The 16,869-nt window shown below is 39.3% G+C and overlaps 1 protein-coding gene across 2 annotated transcripts in view; it reads right to left on the reverse strand.

Annotated features, from left to right (window-relative positions):
- The window catches only part of MGAT5B (alpha-1,6-mannosylglycoprotein 6-beta-N-acetylglucosaminyltransferase B), a 301,884-nt gene that overhangs the window by 62,880 nt on the left and 222,135 nt on the right, over nucleotides 1–16,869 (reverse strand). For both annotated transcript variants that reach the window (XM_058172876.1, XM_058172875.1), the window contains exons 9-11: nucleotides 10,599–10,730; nucleotides 7,608–7,741; nucleotides 979–1,109 (exon numbers count right to left, since the gene is read on the reverse strand). In XM_058172876.1, coding sequence (XP_058028859.1) covers nucleotides 979–1,109; nucleotides 7,608–7,741; nucleotides 10,599–10,730 — 397 coding nt within the window. The remainder of the gene's footprint in view (nucleotides 1–978; nucleotides 1,110–7,607; nucleotides 7,742–10,598; nucleotides 10,731–16,869) is intronic.

Below are 16,869 nucleotides of genomic sequence, written 5' to 3' on the forward strand. Positions count from 1 at the left end.
CAGTTTTTCTTCTCTTGGGCAAAATTTTCACTGAATGTCACCATAGCTTTAAACTGCAGCTTCCTTTCCTATGACATTCATAAGTCTCCCTGGGGCCATTATTAACATTAAGTAAATGCAAAGAATAAAAAATTAAGATAAACAAAGATTAAGATTTGGACCGTCACCAAATCGATCTAATAGTTATAGTTTTCCCAGGCTAAATATAAAATTTGAAGAACGCAACAAGGAGTGAGACTATGAAACTAGGTTTGGTATGAAAAAAAGAGATTTGTGGGTTCCGCATCCATAATTGGGCAGAATTCACATGCAAGATGTGGTGTCTGAAGATGGGATTCTCTAGAAAGAAGTTACCAAACTCTGCAGGACTGCAACACTGACACACATGTTTATGTAGTTTGCCCTGTCCCCATCCTCAATTAAACAAATGATTTCAATGGTATAGGGTTGAGCAGGATATAAATATATCACTCTTATTTATTAATACCAAGGGTGTTTTTAAACTTGGTTTAGCAACAGCCCTTCAAAGTTTGGATAGATAAAATCAGGAGCAAAACTCAGACTCAATTTTGACCCTACTACTCCTTTGCCTGTGGAAGCTGGATCAGGCTGGGAAAAGTGTGTGAATTCACTCTGTAGGTTGAATCCCAATTTGAGGAGGTAAAGGACACGTTCCTTATTTCATGAGATCCTTAAACTTATATATAAAATGCACCCCAAAGGCATAAAAGGATTTCAAACAGTGCTGAAGGTTCAGTGGTGGGTTGCTACCGGTTCGGTCCAGTTCTTGCAAACCGGTATTAATGGGAGCTGGAGGCTCCGCCCACCCACCCAGACGTCATCATGGACAATCTGCACATGCTGATGATGATAAAAATCAGCAGCAGTAGTGAAGGTAAGTGGAACCCACCCCTGCAAGGGATAAGTGAGTTTCATTATTTATATGGTTGGGATGAAATGCTTGTGAATGCAACCCACCTTCCAAATGCTGGCTTCCTTCCCATAGACAACTGCCATATTGTTGGCCTTGTTGGATTTAATAAACTGCTTCTCAGTCACATTGAGCTCTTCTGACACAAACCCCATGAAAGAATTATCTGGTGTATGAGCTGTGGAGGAATAACATAATATATTACTGTAACAACGGAAATCTTAATCTCTCTCCCCTGAATAGTACAATTTACCACACTTCCAATGAAATAGCATTCCATTTCATTGGAAGAGTCTATACTTTGTAGAGGCTACATTGAATTTTGTGCTCACCCTAGATCAGGGGTATTCAATCTTGGCAACTTTAAGACCTGTGGACTTCAACCAGTCATAGTCCTGGCTGGAGAATTCTGAGAGTTGCAGAATCTTAAAGTTGCCAAAGTTTGACACCCCTGCCCTAGAGTTTCTACACTTTTTTGCTAACTTTATGTAATTTGCTAACCTGAAATATGGGACCATAAACATCATCATCATCAGAGTTGGAAGGAGTCTTGGAGGTCTTCTAGTCCAACCCCCTGCTCAAGCAGGAGACCCTATGCCATTTCAAACAAATGGATGTCCAGTCTCTTTTTAAAATCTTCCTGTGATGGAGCATCCACATCTTCTGAAGACAAGCCATTACACCGGTTGATTATTCTCACCGTCAGGAAATTTCTCCTTAGCTCTAGTTTGATCTATTCTACATTACCAATCCTCTGGTTAGCCACATGAGAGGTGCTTTGTTACTTTAGAAATCAAATAACCTTATTTTAAAAATGAATCTACTGATATATTTCACAACTCTCTTATCAGATACTTTTAATTCTGTAATAGAATATCCACCTTTTTTTTCTTCATTAAACAAAATGCAATAGCTACAATAGTTGAATCAGCTGTCTGAAGAAGGATGGACAATTTTTAAAAACAAAAGATCAATCTTGAAAAAAAATGTTGCTTTTATATAACAATTTATTTTGGCTCATAATTTGCACTTGGTATAACTGTTTAAAAATATGATTATAAACTTGGCTGGCAATACTAATTCTTATTATTGTTTGGAAAATTTTCAAAGCTTTGATGATTTGGGCACCCTTGATGACTTGTATTGATGCTAAAGTTGTATTTTTCCACAATTCAAATGTTTGGGTAATTGAATTATTTTAGAACTGAAACGTGTTGCAGGATTAATTCAACAAACTGCTATAGTTTGCAGTTTATGAGATCAATTCAACTTCTGGTTCCATGAGTAAAGTTTCATCCAAAGTAACAACATGATCAAATAATTAATGGTAATTTCTTAAAACCAAGGACTATTTGCTATTGATTCTGTTCCTGGATCCGTGATTCATCAGATTTTCATGAACAACCCACATTTATTAGGAGAAAATATAATATAATATATTATATATAATATAATATAATATAGAAAATATAATATATTATATTATATATTATATTATATTATATATAAAATAAAAGGAGAATAAAAGAAAGTGTAACAGTACTAGCTTTGGAGAAAGGAATTAAATATTCCCAGTGCATTTTGTAGACTATCTGCCAAAATAGCACATGGACTTCCAGATATCAGATTTCTATCTGCTCTAACAAGCATGCTCAATAGTAAGGAATCATAGAAGCTGGAGTCCATTGACATCTGGAGAGCTATAGGCCACTCATTCCAACCTTGAGTATGTATATATGCACACTTACAACTTGGTTTATGCAATTAGGAACATTTCTTTCTCCTGAATTCAAGTCATTTATACAGTATGCGATCCCAGCCATTTATACAGTTTGTGTGGTTGTGTCCCAGTCATATATATATATATAGTTGTGTGAACATATATATAGTCTGTCCCAAAGGTGCTTTTTCAAAAGGCAACTAGACTTTCTTTGTTTTGCCTTGAAGACGTTTCCTTGAAGAACTGAAGATGCTTCTTAGATGAGAAGCGAAACATCTTCAAGGGAAAACCAAGCAAGTCCAGTTGCCTTTTGAAAAAGCTGCTTTGGGACAACCATGAGCAGGTTGACTGAGAATCTCCACAGACGTATATACAGCCTGTTCACACTACTAACAGAATATGGTGGCTGAAGAGAAAAAGAATCCTTACTGAACCATTTCCTGAGGACCAACCTAGAGTCATTCCAAAACAAAACCTCTTTTTATCTTCTCAATCAGGACAGTTTGCTGTAACAACTTTTGCTAGTGGCTGCAAAATAAAATTGAGGAATCTCTGTAGACTTTCCAATGTTGTTCCAATGTTGTTGAGCTACCTCCCAGCATTAGCCAGGTTTGCAACCACTTCTGGTATTTAACAACATCTGGAAAGCAACAAGACCCCACCTCTGTTTCATCAACTATAAAGGCCCTGCTCGTTAATTCTTATTTTGAAAATCAAAAGAATCATTATGCTGAATTTACCCATATTTTTATACCATTATTTTGCCTACGCATTTTTACCACCACTCATTTTGAGTTTGGCTTTGCTTTGACTGCCTCTTGACAGGAAAAAGGAGCTCCAACCAGCATCTTCCTCGGTCTGGTTGCTTTCCCAGCATGTTGTCAAACTTAACAAAGAACTCATTCTTATCCCCTTATCTATGCCATATTTCTTTTAAGAGATGGCAAGAAAGATCCACTGCTTCCTTTGCCTGTATTTAAATATATGCTGGAGTCAATCATACAGGAATGGCATTTCTGAATAGCGGTTAACAATGCCAGAACCTTTATTTAGAGAATTTAGAGATAATTCTTTTTTTAAAAAAGTTTTTTATTTTATTTCTCATAAACTTATTGTAAATGTACAGTCTCTTATCCATTGTTAATCATACATATGCTCTTTACACTTTCATATTAATTCATTCATCATCATCAAAAAAGATTTTTATATATAGTATTTATATTTAAATATAAATATATATAGTATACACACACACACACACACACACACACACACACACACACACACACATATCGGGGCTACTCTTCTACCATTATTTCTGCCTTCTTCTCCTTCTTCTCTCTTTCCCTTCCCTCCCTTCTTCTATCCTTTTCTACTTTCTTCTTTCCTCCTCTCCTTCCTCTTCTCTCCTTCCCCTTCCTTTCCCCCACTCTTCCCTTCTTCCCCCCTTTCTAACCTTCTCTCCTATCCTTTTTTCCTCCTTTTCTTCCTCTCCTTTTCCCTTTCTTCTGTTCCTCTCTCTCCTTCTCCCCTCCTATCTTACCCTCTAGTCCTCTTTTTTTTTACTCCTCTCTAAGAAATAATTCTTAATTCTTTGATAAAATCTTCCCATGAGCAAATCCCTGACATAATATTACAAACAAGAAAAATGTTATGAGATGATTACTGCTAAATGTCACCCCTCAGCCAATATATATTATTAGAGGAATTAGGATAGTGAGAGTTTTGGATTGATTGGGAGGACAGAAATTTCACTCTTTAAGAATCACTCTTATTTTTTTTTTTAATTTACATTTATATCCCGCCCTTCTCCGAAGACTCAGGGCGGCTTACAGTGTGTAAGGCAATAGTCTCATTCTATTTGTATATTTACAAAGTCAACTTATTGCCCCCCAACAATCTGGGTCCTCATTTTACCTACCTTATAAAGGATGGAAGGCTGAGTCAACCTTGGAGCTGGTGGGACTAGAACCTGCAGTAATTTCAGGCAGCTGTGTTTTAATAACAGGCTTCTTACAGCCTGAGCCACACCGCGGCCCCACTCAAAATCCACTCTTGTTCACTTGGAAGGGCATCCCAAAGGGTCAAAAGAGACAAAATGGGAAGCAGCAGTAACCAAGCCTCTACCCTTTGTTTATGGGTATGGCATGTGGACATCCTTTCATTGGGTGATCCTGGGCTTATCTTTTCTCTCAGCCTAACCGGCATGATAATTTTATTATGAGGATAAAAAGGGATACAGTGAAAACCTGTCTTCTTTGCTAAAAGTATATGCATAAAACATTTACGATCGAAACTCTTGTGCCTGTAACTTTAACTGGGAAAAACAGTGTATCATAAGGCAACAATTTTTGAACCAAAATATTATATGGGCTAATTTATGGAATCCATCAATGGAATCCATGACTCCTGTGGGATTGAAATTTGGCAAATTTGTAGTTGTTTCTATGCTGCCACACTGCTGCCCAGAGATTTAGTAGCCCCGTCCTGCTGTAGCACTCCAGAGACCAGGTACAACATCCTCTTTCTTGGCTGCTGGAGATCAGGTAGACTCATCCCACCCTAGTTCTTTGGAGGCTAGGTAGACCAGTCCCACTATGACCTAAGGGAGGGCAATCAGCCAAGGGAAGCTGTCAAGAAGTTGAAAATTGTTGTCACTGCCACTGCTTTTTTGCCTTAGGCCATTCTGTTTCTCTGTTTTGGTAAGAAAATATCTCTGAAACAATGACCCAATGGATCACAGGTTTTCTATTGACAAATAAAATAGTAATATTGGCTAAATCTAGCTCCTAACTGAAGCTAAATTGAGAATGTCATATTATCAGTGGAAAACCCACAGACATGTCTAGCAGATCTCAAAGCTAACAAACAGGGCAAAGAAATCCATTTTGACTATGAGAGATTGCCTGTGAAGCTAAGGATGAATTAATCTCACTACCAATTTTTTTTTCATTTCTAACCAATATGTAGCTGAGGCTTACCACACTGATTTCCAGGAACCTGGCAACAATGAAGTCACCCGTCCTTAACTAAAACTAGAGCTACAATCTTCAGGCCACTCATAGCTGGCCTTCTTCCAGGAGACCTGCCTGCTTCTAACAATGATTTCTGGTTGTTGTCATTCTCCCCCCCTCCCCCACCAGTCCATCTCTCTTCAACCTTCCAGTCGGAACTGTGTATTTTCCCACCCGCCTCTTCTGATAGTTTATCACGTCCTCAGGGAATTCTGAGACAGATTCTGTGCAATAGAATATATCAAAAGGATGGGGCATAAGAAACCTAATATGATGCCGATCTATAAAAGCCCATTTGTTTCATTTCTCATTTGATCCTTAGATTGTTTTGACCACAACATCACATCCTTCTGTTACTGCTTCAATTGGTTTCTAGCTAGGTGACAAATGATTGGTTATTTTGGCAACTTCCAAAGGGAGACAGAGAGAGAGAGAGAGAGAAAGAAAGAGAAACTTGCATGAGAATCATGCAGTGTCAGTCAAAACTCTTTCATTCAGACTATGCTGAGGAAAAAGGTAGATGCTGGGGTAGCCTGAAAACATAATTAACAGAACAGTGGGAGTGGGTAGTTAAAAGCTAAAGTGAAAGCTAATTAAAATGGCAGGCCCCATTAAGCCAACTTATCCTTGGGGTATCATTGTCAAGGTTAAGGTCAGGTTGAATCAGCAAACTTGCCTATTAGGTCCCTTGGGAAATCAGTACAGAGGTGCACAAGTGGCAGAATATCTTAACACAACAAGAGGTATCCCAGGGAAAAAGGTGTTTTTAGTTTCTATATTCATGGTCCCTTTGGGAGTTTTCCATTTTTCACAGCTTCAGCTTTATTCCCTAGTTTCCAGAATGGAATGTCAATCAGTCACCCTGATGCAAATTACTGGTTCAAAAATGTGATCAGATCTGGGCTGCCACAAAATCAGGGCAGTCACTAGACGACAGCAAATATTAGAATTATATGTATCGTTTTACTGCTATCATGGCCCAGATCGGGTCCCCTGGTTCAAACAGCAGTGGTGAAAAAAAGCATCTGACCCATCACAGATTGATTAACTGGTCAGGTAATGAGATCAGCAATTGGTTGCTCAAAGTATAATCACCAAGCTTGTCTTAGAGCAAAGAATGTTTTGAAGATGCAACTATGTTATAACAAGAAGGACACACTAAAAGAGCTCAGATAATGCATTTTTCTTTCCTTTATGTGTGTCCAGTCCATGAAAAGCAGAAATAAGAGAGAGGCTTGGAGAGCACAGGTCTGGCACATGTTCTGGGACAGACAAAGACAGCTCTGAAGCTTACAGAAGGTGATCCTCAACTTCAGTAAAAAACACCAAGGGGGATTCTTTGAGAAACTTGAATATGCCCAAAGAGCAACAAATTGTTCAACAAAGAACTCTTTTTTCCCCCTCCATCGGAGACCTTCATACATTGCTACTCTTATCTCAAGCTCCATGACCTTCACAGAACAGGACAGGATGTAATGGAGCGACTCTCCATCACCTTTTTCTTGCTGGCTTATCTCTGATGAACCCTGCTTGATCGAAGCCTTCCCCCCCTCCCCCGCTTCATTCAATCAGCTTCAAGTTGGTGGAAAATGGAAGAACTGCTCCCAAAGAATGTAAAAACTGAATGGGTCTTTTTTTTCCCTTTCAGGTAAGTGATTCATTGCTCAACAGGAATGAATAGTACATTGAATAGTATTTAGAGAGTGATCCATGCTTCATATAACTAGTCAATAGGCAAATGTTCAGCATTCTGGACCAGCTGAAGGATCCCAACTCATTTCAAAAGGGACTTTGGACAGAACGTAGTGAGGAGATGTGTTTTTTGGGTTCTTCACATAAGCTTCTTGGAGATTTCTGTATTTTCACTCTGGAAACCTAGGAAGGTTCTTATCTTGTTAGCCCACACCTCACGGTAACCACAATTAATATAAAAATCACTTACGAAACATTGTCATGAACTGTTTAGGATGGAGGTTCCAATAGCCCCAGTTTGTTCGATATCCATGCAGAGTGGCATATTCCTCATGATTGTATGCAGGTTCAGTCCCAAAAGTATCAATTACCCGAACACGGCATCTGTGTAAGAGAATAAGGGGGGAAACCCCTGTAACTTTGAACATCTTTGAAAGTCATGCTTTCTCCACTGCTTAAGTGGAAGTGTCTATTATGGGATTTGGGGATCCTCTGATCTCCAATGAATAGTTATAAACTTCTTGCACCAGAGACCTGCTTACTGGTTTGCTTGTTTCTTAGATGTATATCCTGCTTTTTGTTCAAAGGCTGCACTTACTATTCCTGCTTTCCATTGGTCCTCACAATAGCAACAGATAGCTGGCAGAAAGAAAGTTGGTGTAAACACACCTGGTGAATTTCCATGGTTGAGGAGTACCCCAAACCTGTGTCTCTCCAATGCCAATCCAGCACCTTAACCACTATAACATATAATATATATTTTGTTTTCCCCAAAATAAGACATCTTTTGATAATAAGCCCAATTGGGCTTTTGAGCACATGGCAATAAGGCCAAGCACTTATTTCAGGGTTCAAAAAAATGTAAGACAGGGTCTTATTTTCGTAGCTCAACATTAGACTTGTGTCCAAGAATAGCCTTACAGTTAGGCACTGAGGAAAACCATTGTTGGAAACAGAAGAATGTGCCCCCGGTGCTCTGCAAAACTTTTCTTAGCAGTAGCAATAACCCTTAGATTTATATACCACTTCACAGTGTTGTACAGCCCTCTCTAAACAGTTTACAAAGTTAGCATGTTGCCCCCAACAATCTGGGTCCTCATTTAACCCACCTTGGAAGGATGGAAGGATGAGTCAACCTTGAACCAGTCAGGATCAAACTCCTGACAGTGGGCATTCTAACCATTTTGCCACCACAGCTCTCTTCAGATTAATGAGCAATTCTGTACCAGTGATTTGTCACTCAGGATACTTGAAAGATGGCTAAATCCTGTGTCTTAGGCACCTTAGGCACTTACATTCATCTCAACCTCACCAACTGTTACAGAGAGTCATTAGGTTCAACCATCAGAGTAGTACATTTTATACCAGTATACGTTTCCATTGACTCAATGAATGGAGGAATTAATGGCATCTGTTCTTGAAGATAGCTAAGAGTCTCTTTTTCTCAAGAAACCATATTCATAAATATTAATAGAAGAAACCAATATTGTCATGTAACAACAAGATTATGAGATCAGCATTGGCTTGTTTTTGGGTGAAATTCAAGGAGCTGATTGCAATATTTAAAATCGTCTTCCATCCTTCCAAGGTGGATCATATGAGGACCCAGACTGTTGGGGGCAATATGCTGACTCTGTAAACTACTTAGAGAAGGCTGTAAAAGCACTACGAAGCGGTATGTAAGTCTAAGTGCTGTTGTTTGAGGACTGGTTATCCACCACACCATCACTCTGAACAGAATCCATTTGCCTGAGGTATCCTACCCAGAAGTCTTCACCAACCATAAGTGGCAATGAGAGGAAACCTGGAGGTTAGCATTTTCCGAGATCTCCCCTTCTGTGAAAAGCTCCACCACCAGCTCTAAAGGTCTACCCCTCCCTCACTCCTGGTGCTCAGAAAGCCACTCAAAACTTGGTTTTTCCAACATGAATTAGAAATAAGTCTCTGTGATATGTAATCTGGTATAAAATAGCCCAAATGCTTTACGATTATGGGATTGAATTGTTACAGTTTGAATGATTATGTTACAATTCGATGTTTCTGCTATATGCTTATTGTATTATTTATAGATATTTTGTATTTTGCCGCTTGTGAGCTGCTTAGAATTGAGCTAATGGAACTAGCAACAAACAAATGTTAATGCAAACAAAGGAGAAGCTCTAAGACTCTCTTTTCCTTGAGAAACCATACTCATGAATTTTAAAAAATGTGCTTTTAAAGCAGAGCTTGCAAAATGAAGCATAGCATGCAACAAAGACAATGGGAGCCACTAGACTTCATGGAGCTTTTACTATTAAACTTGCCACTCCATTAATCTACAGTCAACTCCATGTATATCTTGCACTTAAAAGCTTGTGCGGTGAACAACATCAGTCTATAAACAGCCTTTGCAACCACATATTTCTGTCAGAGAAGAAAGACAGCTGTTGGATCAAAAGAAAGTGGAAAGCGAGGGACAGGGGAAAGAAAAGATCTCAAGCAATACCTTTCCAAAACAAAGCACAAAGAACCCTCCCACCCCAAATCTGAATTGGTGACAGATTTCTGTTCCCATGGAAGTACATTACAAATCAAAATGGTATATAAAAATATTATGTACAATGGATGCTTGTTTGAACCATGGAATCTAACCTTCTTTAACTGTGTATGTGCTGACAATGTATCTGTGTGTTTTTCTTCAATCTTCTCAATCAATTTCATAATTACATAAACTCTAGTCCCCTGGAGTTATGTCCTCCCAAACACCCTTAGAATGGATGGGATTTGTTTTATCCCATTTAGGGAACTGTAAGATAAATTTAAGGATCATTATTAGTATTAGTTTTCAGTAATTTACAAAAGTGGTATACTCTAAATTATACAGTGTATTTATTTCTTTATTATTTATTATGAAATTTATTTGCTGGTCAGCTTCTATCCAACAACTCTGGGTGGCTTACAACATATCACATTATAATAGCAACTTCACAGAAATGGAAATGTAATCATGACTACATTCTTAGAAGAAATGCCCATACATATTCTAGTTACATACATCTTCCATATCAATCCCAGAATTCCTGTTTTAAAAAATATGCCTTCTCTACTTAAATTAGCAAGGAGGATGCTGATCTTATTTCTACAGGAAACTGATTCCACAGTAGTAAACTTGTACATCTGTCGGCCAGATCAGTCATTATCTCTTCTACCAGATATGTTGCAAGAGGGTCAGGGGATGGCAGAAAATAGCCCCAGTTCTTACCTGTATTTTTTAAAGGAGAGGCCCATATGCTGCTTCATCTGCTGCAGCCCATGGTAGTCCGTATAAATGAGATCAAAGGGCAAAGGAACCATCAAGGGACAATTACCTCGACCAGGTGGCACTCCTAAGTTACTGGAAAGAATAAAGGGATGAGTTGCATTTGTGCACAGAGGAAAAGAAATAGGACAATCTGGTCAGAAGAAATAACGCTGTGAAACCATTTACTATTCTACATAACCCAGTTAAAATAGGTTTGGTTAGTTTGTGATTCAATAACTTATACAAGAACCCAGCCACCGACTGACCATATTGTGTGAACCAAACCACAACATTAAACTGCGATACTGATAGGTGAAAAACAATGATTTCATTAACAAAAATTCCAGGTTGGAGGTGTTATATGAAGATGGCCATAGTGAAATAAGTAAGGGAGAGAGATTCTAAGATGAACCATCAATTTCCAAGAAAGAACCAACAAGCCCACAGTGCCTGAAAGACTTAATTCAAATCATGTTCACTGAGAATTCAGTGGGGGCTGTCTCCCAATTAATTGCTTATATGATTGTAGCCAGATTTATTGCCTAAGGCTGTGTTTTCGGAGAGTAGGTCACAGACTCCCCAGGGTGCATAAGGCAATGAAGGAGGGTCACCCAAAATGCCTCTTCGTGCATGATGTGTACAAAACAAGGTAAGGATTCCAGAACTCTCAATCTTCTATGGGTTTTTTTTTTTAAAAAAACTCCTCTTTTTAGAGGATAGGGGATTTTGCACAAGACTTTTATGCAAAACTTTATCAGACATGATTCTGTGCAGTGGGCACTATGAAGGAGAGGAGGGGAGAGGAGGAAGGCAGGGAAAGAAGATGGGGTCTATTATTTCAGCAAAACTGAGTTGGCAAAGAAAATGCCAAAAAGAATTGACAGCCTGCCCATGTTTTGCAAATGGTAGCATTTTAAGTGAACCTAATTTAAGGTAAAAGGAACATATTTTTCATTCTTTCTTTTTCCCCCCGCCCTGGCTTCCAGATTTCAGAAAGAGTTTGCCATATGGAAAAATAAAAAAGATCATGCTTCCCATTAGAATATGTTTTCATATTTAATTGGGTTTGGTTTGATTTTATTTTATGTATGGTTCTAGCATTCTTTTATTTGATATGTAAAAAAAATATAATTATTAAATATGGTATATTTATTTCTTGCCTAGCCCTAACATCAATGAAATCAGTTACATTCGCTTCTCCATCTATGATTAGCTCATAGTATTAGAGGGTAGCGTAAGAACTATGGTTGTTCTCTGCCAAGCAGTATGAATTTTCTTACTGTGTAGCTATGGCACTGTGTCTCAAGTGAATGAAAACTATTGTGTGTCTGGAAGAGTTGACTTGCTGCAGAACTGTCCTAATTCCAGGACAGTATTAAAATGCATATCACTAGATAATATATCTCAGTGGCTGTTGGTTACCAGGTGGTTACCAGGGCATCACATTGTCCTGAGGCTCTGGATCGTATCTTCTTTTAACGACCCCATAGTCACTTGTGGGGTGGAGTCTGGGCAACTGAATGGAGTTAATAGAATTTTTACTGGCCGAATGCCCTTCCTATCACCAATGCGGAGTTTTGTTTAGCAGATATACTCTCATTGGGCCAGTGGTGAAATCCAATTTTTTTTACTACCGGTTCTGTGGGCGTGGCTTGGTGGGCATGGTATGGCTTGGTGGGCGTGGCAGGGGAAGGATACTGCAAAATCCCTTCTCTCCCCACTCCTGGGAGAAGCATATTGCAAAATCTCCATTCCCACCCCACTCTGGGGCCAGCCAGAGGTGGTATTTGCTGGTTCTTGGAACGACTCAAAATTTACGCTACCGGTTCTCCAGAACCTGTCAGAACCTGCTGGTTTTCACCCCTGCATTGGGCCCAGAGAGAGAAATATCTGCCTCTGCCTAGGATCGAACTCACAGCCTGCTAATTGTGAGGCGAGAGCTCCACCTCTAGGCCACCGCACCACTTTTCCTGAGGCTCTGGATATCACCCAGAAAATTACAACACTGAAGAATACTGTCAACCTTGTCACATAGAACATCTTAAGTGGTGTCCAAATGAAGAGAGACTGCACAAACTTGCCTATAGTGGCAATTTTAACTGAGATGCAACTGCAGTAGGAAGGAGATTTACAACCTAAATGGTTCCAAATAAATGGCTCCAAATTCATGCACCTGTATTGTTCTGATGTGAATATCTGCTACAAGCAATAGGATTCACAGCCAACAATGGATAAAACAACTCAACAACGTCCTTTGAAACAGCCTGGACTGTATTGCCATTTTAACCCGCAAAGGAACCTTATCTTGTGTATATTCTACTACAATTGTCTGATTTGTTGATAGTGTGTGGGAGATAACTGTGCTGGCTTACATGCTTGTGATGGATTTGACACTATTTGCTTTTTGTTTTTTTATAGAGGGCAAATTTGTTTTTCTATGGCCTTGCTTGGCATTAAGGAGGCAGCCTTTATAAAAGGGTCCTCCTGGAAAATTTGCTCCAAAAACAAAACTGACAGATCCCTTAATTCAATGAAATCATACCAATTACTACCATTGCACCTTATGCACCAAAGAGATATGTAGTGGAGACAAAACAGACCATTTTTTCATACTGACCCACAAAACCCTCAAAAGAGACTTCCTCATCTTGGCGGGTGATCTAAATGCACAGATTAATAAACTGTGATTTGCCTGGAGGTAATTGTGAGCACCTTTGGGTCTGGTAGCATGAACATAAATGGCTTGGACTGCTCTGCATCATTAAATTCACTGGTCATTTGCAACAGTTTATTCCAGCCAAGCCCAATCATCAATTAACTTGATATTCACAAGCACTAAGCGGTACTTCTACATTCTATGTTTCTATTCCTGATCGACAAACACTTTAGGTCTTCTGCTAATGATGTCCAGGTGTTGAAAGTGGCAGAAGAAGGGTCTGATCATCACCTGGTTTGATGCAAGATTAAACTGAAATTGAAAGCTATATCACGATGCCATCTACCACCTTAACTCCTGTTGAACTTGCTACCACTTCAGCAACACCATGAAGCATTTTAGATAGCACTGGATAATAGATCTGAGGTCCTGCTCCCAAATCAAGGTGATGACAATGTGGAGGAGCAGTGGTTTGAAATCAGAGACACCATCAACACACCAAAAGAAATTATCTGCCTTTGTGACAGAGGGAGAAAGGCAGCACTAAAAAACAGATGACAGGTGACACGATGGATATGAAGTAAAGAAAAAACTGTGGCTAATCTTGCAAATCCAACAATGACAAAAAAGAAAGAAAGAAAGAAAGAAAGAAAGAAAGAAAGAAAACCCTGACAAAACAAATCTGTAAAAAAAGCTAGAAGTGAAAAGGAGCCTTATGTGAATAACATAGGTGCAGAAGTGCTGGCAACAGCTGGGCACTGTGACCAAGAGACATTCTTTTCAACTTGAAAAATATTATCAGGAAAGGCCAGTTGCCTCAGAATGAGCATTTGCAATGCAACTCGGTGAGTTGCTAAAACAACAGCCAGAAAATTATACAATGCCGGAAACCGTATTTTGATTTAGACTTAAAATGTAATCCATCAGCTGAGTTAGATTGGGAACTAGATGATCCAGGACCATCCTCTAATATTGCCTGTGAATCTGAGCCAAATAAAACAGAGAACAATGCAATATTCAACCACTTAAAAATGACAAAGCTGCAAGTCCCCTTGGAAGCAGTGAAGGCAGATTGGCCTGTAGTACTTCACAGGCTACTCTCAACCGTATGGAAAGAACAGGTCCTCCTTGGCTGCAAAACTGATATTGTGTTCATGTTTGAAAAGAGTAATAAATACAAAATGAAAATTATCATGGAGTCAGTCCTCTTTTAACAGTTGGAAAGATTCCTTTGCAGATTGTCAGAACATAATTATATAGCCACTCCTTGTTTAGAGTTTATCTTCCATAACGACTATTCACAAATACAATAGTAATTTTTTAAAAAAAAGCCATTTTCCAATCCATGCACACACTTACAACCACATGTTGTGTGCCTGACAACAATTCACACTGGAGTGAAAGTAATACTGGTATGGCACTCGAAGAGAACTTTATCTGAATGAAATGGGAACCAATGATCTTTGCAGGGTCTCTGTCTCTCTCTGTGTGCGTGTGTCTCTCTGTCTGCCTCTCTCTCTCTCTCTCTCTCTCTCTCTCTCACACACACACACACACACACACACACACATGGTTTATTTAGTGGTCATTTCACTTACAATTTAAGGAACACATTCTGATCACTAAACAAGGAGAGGTATAAACAATTCAAGAATCCTCAACCTGGAAAGAGTAATCTGGCTTTAGACCAAGGCATGGCTATGTGGACCAGATTTTGACTGTCAGGCAAGTATTTGGAGTGTGTATTTGCTATGGAAAACAAACTACTGCTGTGTTTGCAGCGTTTAAGAGTGTCTTTGGCAGCATCCATTAGGACTCTGTGTAGAAAGTTAATATGGCATCTGGCATACCCAGCAAATACATCTGATTCTCTCTGAGCTTGGTTGTTTGTTTGCAGATGTTTCATTAGCCATCTAGGTGACATCATCAGCGCCAGTGAGATTGTGTTTGCTCATTTATATACAGTAATTTGTCCTGCCAGTGTTAGGTGCAGATGTGGTTTTCCCCTTGGTCATTCTTTGTTTAGGATATAGTTTTCTGCTTGCTTATTTGTCTGGTGTTAATCCCAGTTTATCTGGGTGTTGGCTGACGAAGAGGTTATGTTGTGGTCTTTTTTTTTTCTTTCCTTATTTTATTGTGTCTTTCAAATGGTATGTAAATGTGGTTTACCTCTATGTGCCTACTGATGGCTAATGGGTCTGAGTTCCAAGATTCCAGGAATTCCTTAGCGGTTTTGGATTTAATTTGGTCTACTACCCTCACAGTTTTCCAATTGAGTCTATGATTGAGTCTGTCTATGTATTGTAAGAATAAGGATTTTTCATACTGTCTTCTGATTGCTAGTTAGTATTCATGGGTGCGCTCTGCGAGTCTTCTGCTTGTTTGTGCTACCTAGTGGTTGTTACAATACTTTACACTGTATGTGGTAGATGGCTCCCGTTTTTTTCTTCTTGGGATGCTGGGCCTTTTGCTTTACTTAAGATATTTTAGAGGGCTTTCATTGGTTACCTAGTTTAGTTGTTAACTAGTCCAATAGCAAAATGCCTGCAAGGGAAAAACTAAAGCTCAAAGAGCACCAAGGACTCCACAGTTTAACCCTGAGCTACTTATATTCTCTTCTACTGAAACCCTTCTGAATCATCGCTGCCTTTTATGACAGCACTCCTTGGAATGTGACAAGGCATGCTGACAAAGCTTGCTCCTTCCCAGTCAAAACAGCCATAAGACAAGTATGTGCATTACTGTTCAGTATGGTGATAGATTGGATAATGGAGAAAAAACATCCTTGGCATACAGCAGTTTAATATGGCGCAAATGAGCTGAACTTTACAGAAACAACATATACTGATCAGAACAGGAGCTATTAGATGTCATAAGCAAAGCAGCAGAGAGCTCGGGATATGAATAAATACAACAACAACAACGACAAAAAGACCTGCATCATGTCACCTGATGGCAACAAATTAATCTTGCCCCTTGAGGTGCGTCAATAGAGCAGGTGCATGAGTTCAAGGACCTAGGCACTTTCATCTCTGCATCAATGACCACAGTACCCACTAATGCTACTGCAGAAATTGGTAGTGCTCAAGGGTTGTTTTTTTTCTCTAGCTTACAGTGTGCTTCTAGAAGAAGAAAAACACAGTCTGAAAACAAATATGAAATGCAGCCATCATGCTAGCCTTGCTCTACGAGGAAGAAACCTGGACGACAGATAGAAAACCTGGACAATGCTAAGTGAGGAACCGACAAAGTTTGCTCCTTAACAATCAAAACGGGAGTAAGACAAATGTGTGCATCCCCACCACTGTTGTTCAGTGTGGAGATAGATGGGATAATGGGGGAAAGCATCCTTGGCACACAGGAGTTTAATGTGGCACAGATGAGCTGAATTTCACAGAAGTTCATGGTTGGGAGCAGAATGAAGACACTTGACAAACATTGCTCCCTTCTCACATTCCATTTGGTTATTTATTTATTTATGAGACCAGGAGGTCAAGGTGCCATGTTCAGCATACATTCTTCCTATTTCCCCTCATCAAAAAAACGGGAACCTGGGCTCAGAAAGAGTAGTTGGCC

This window comes from Ahaetulla prasina, chromosome 2 (assembly GCF_028640845.1).
Source record: "Ahaetulla prasina isolate Xishuangbanna chromosome 2, ASM2864084v1, whole genome shotgun sequence".
Taxonomy (NCBI): domain Eukaryota; kingdom Metazoa; phylum Chordata; class Lepidosauria; order Squamata; family Colubridae; genus Ahaetulla; species Ahaetulla prasina.